Genomic DNA, 939 nt, shown 5'->3' on the forward strand with positions numbered 1-939 from the left:
TCATTTCCTCTGATGTAATTATATAACAACCGCTAATAATAATAATAATAATATACAGGAACGGCTATTTGCCAACAACCTTTGCAAATTGGAACAGGTCAGACCCCGGTAACCAGATGGTATTACAATCCAACTGTTGGTCAATGCATGCCGTTCCAATATAGCGGCACGCGAGGCAACCAGAACAATTTCATTTCAAAAGAAGAATGTGAACGGATGTGCATGAGTGAGAGAAAACTCGAGAACTTATATTTAAATTATTAAATCCTATAAAAACAAATTCGATTTGAATTTTTTCCCTTTTTTAAAGCATCCATTAATGCCTGCCCTGTTGGAAGTCCTCTGCTATCTGGAACCCGACCCCGCTTTTGCAACAATGTGGAGCAACCTTGCCCGTCCGGATACTGGTGCCATGTTGGCGCTACACCGGATGCAGTGATGTGCTGCCCAGGAGGTTATTTGAAATCCAATTTAACATATTAATTAATTAAATTAAGCAATGCTGTTTGTTTAAGACAAAAGCGCTGCCTGTGAACTGCCATATTCCGTCGGGGTAGGTACTGCCTCGCTGAATCGTTGGTACTTCAACCATGCCAATCGTACCTGCCTACCATTTTTTTACAAAGGTTTATATGGAAATCAAAACAATTTCTTGTCTAAGCAAGACTGTGAAAATACTTGCCTAGCTGGATCAGGTAAAGAAAAGCTGTTGTAAAATGTTCTACATTTGGACAATGAAAAAAAATTATTCAAATCTTAGGCTCAGTAAATCCTTGCCGAATTGATCGCCCGTTGTCTACCTACGGTTATCAACCAACCTGTTCAAAACAAATCCATGTCCAGCTGGATATTATTGTCTTTTTGGCGCCCTGCTGACACCACCGCCTGCGATCTGAAGGTCTGCTGTGCATGATTAATTGTAGAAAAATAAAAATAAAA

At 39.7% G+C, this 939-nt stretch overlaps 1 protein-coding gene across 1 annotated transcript; it reads left to right on the top strand.

The window, feature by feature from the left end:
• Positions 1-58: 58 nt before the first annotated feature.
• Tsp_13823 (putative kunitz/Bovine pancreatic trypsin inhibitor domain protein) lies at positions 59-876 on the top strand (the record flags this gene model as incomplete). Its single annotated transcript, XM_003366739.1, has 4 exons — positions 59-226; positions 311-454; positions 516-695; positions 761-876. Coding segments are annotated over 4 exons (608 nt in total), but the record flags the coding sequence as incomplete, so codon positions are not given.
• Between the last annotated feature and the right edge of the window lie 63 nt (positions 877-939).

The sequence above is a fragment of the Trichinella spiralis genome, assembly GCF_000181795.1.
Source record: "Trichinella spiralis strain ISS 195 chromosome Unknown Scfld5486, whole genome shotgun sequence".
NCBI lineage: Eukaryota > Metazoa > Nematoda > Enoplea > Trichinellida > Trichinellidae > Trichinella > Trichinella spiralis.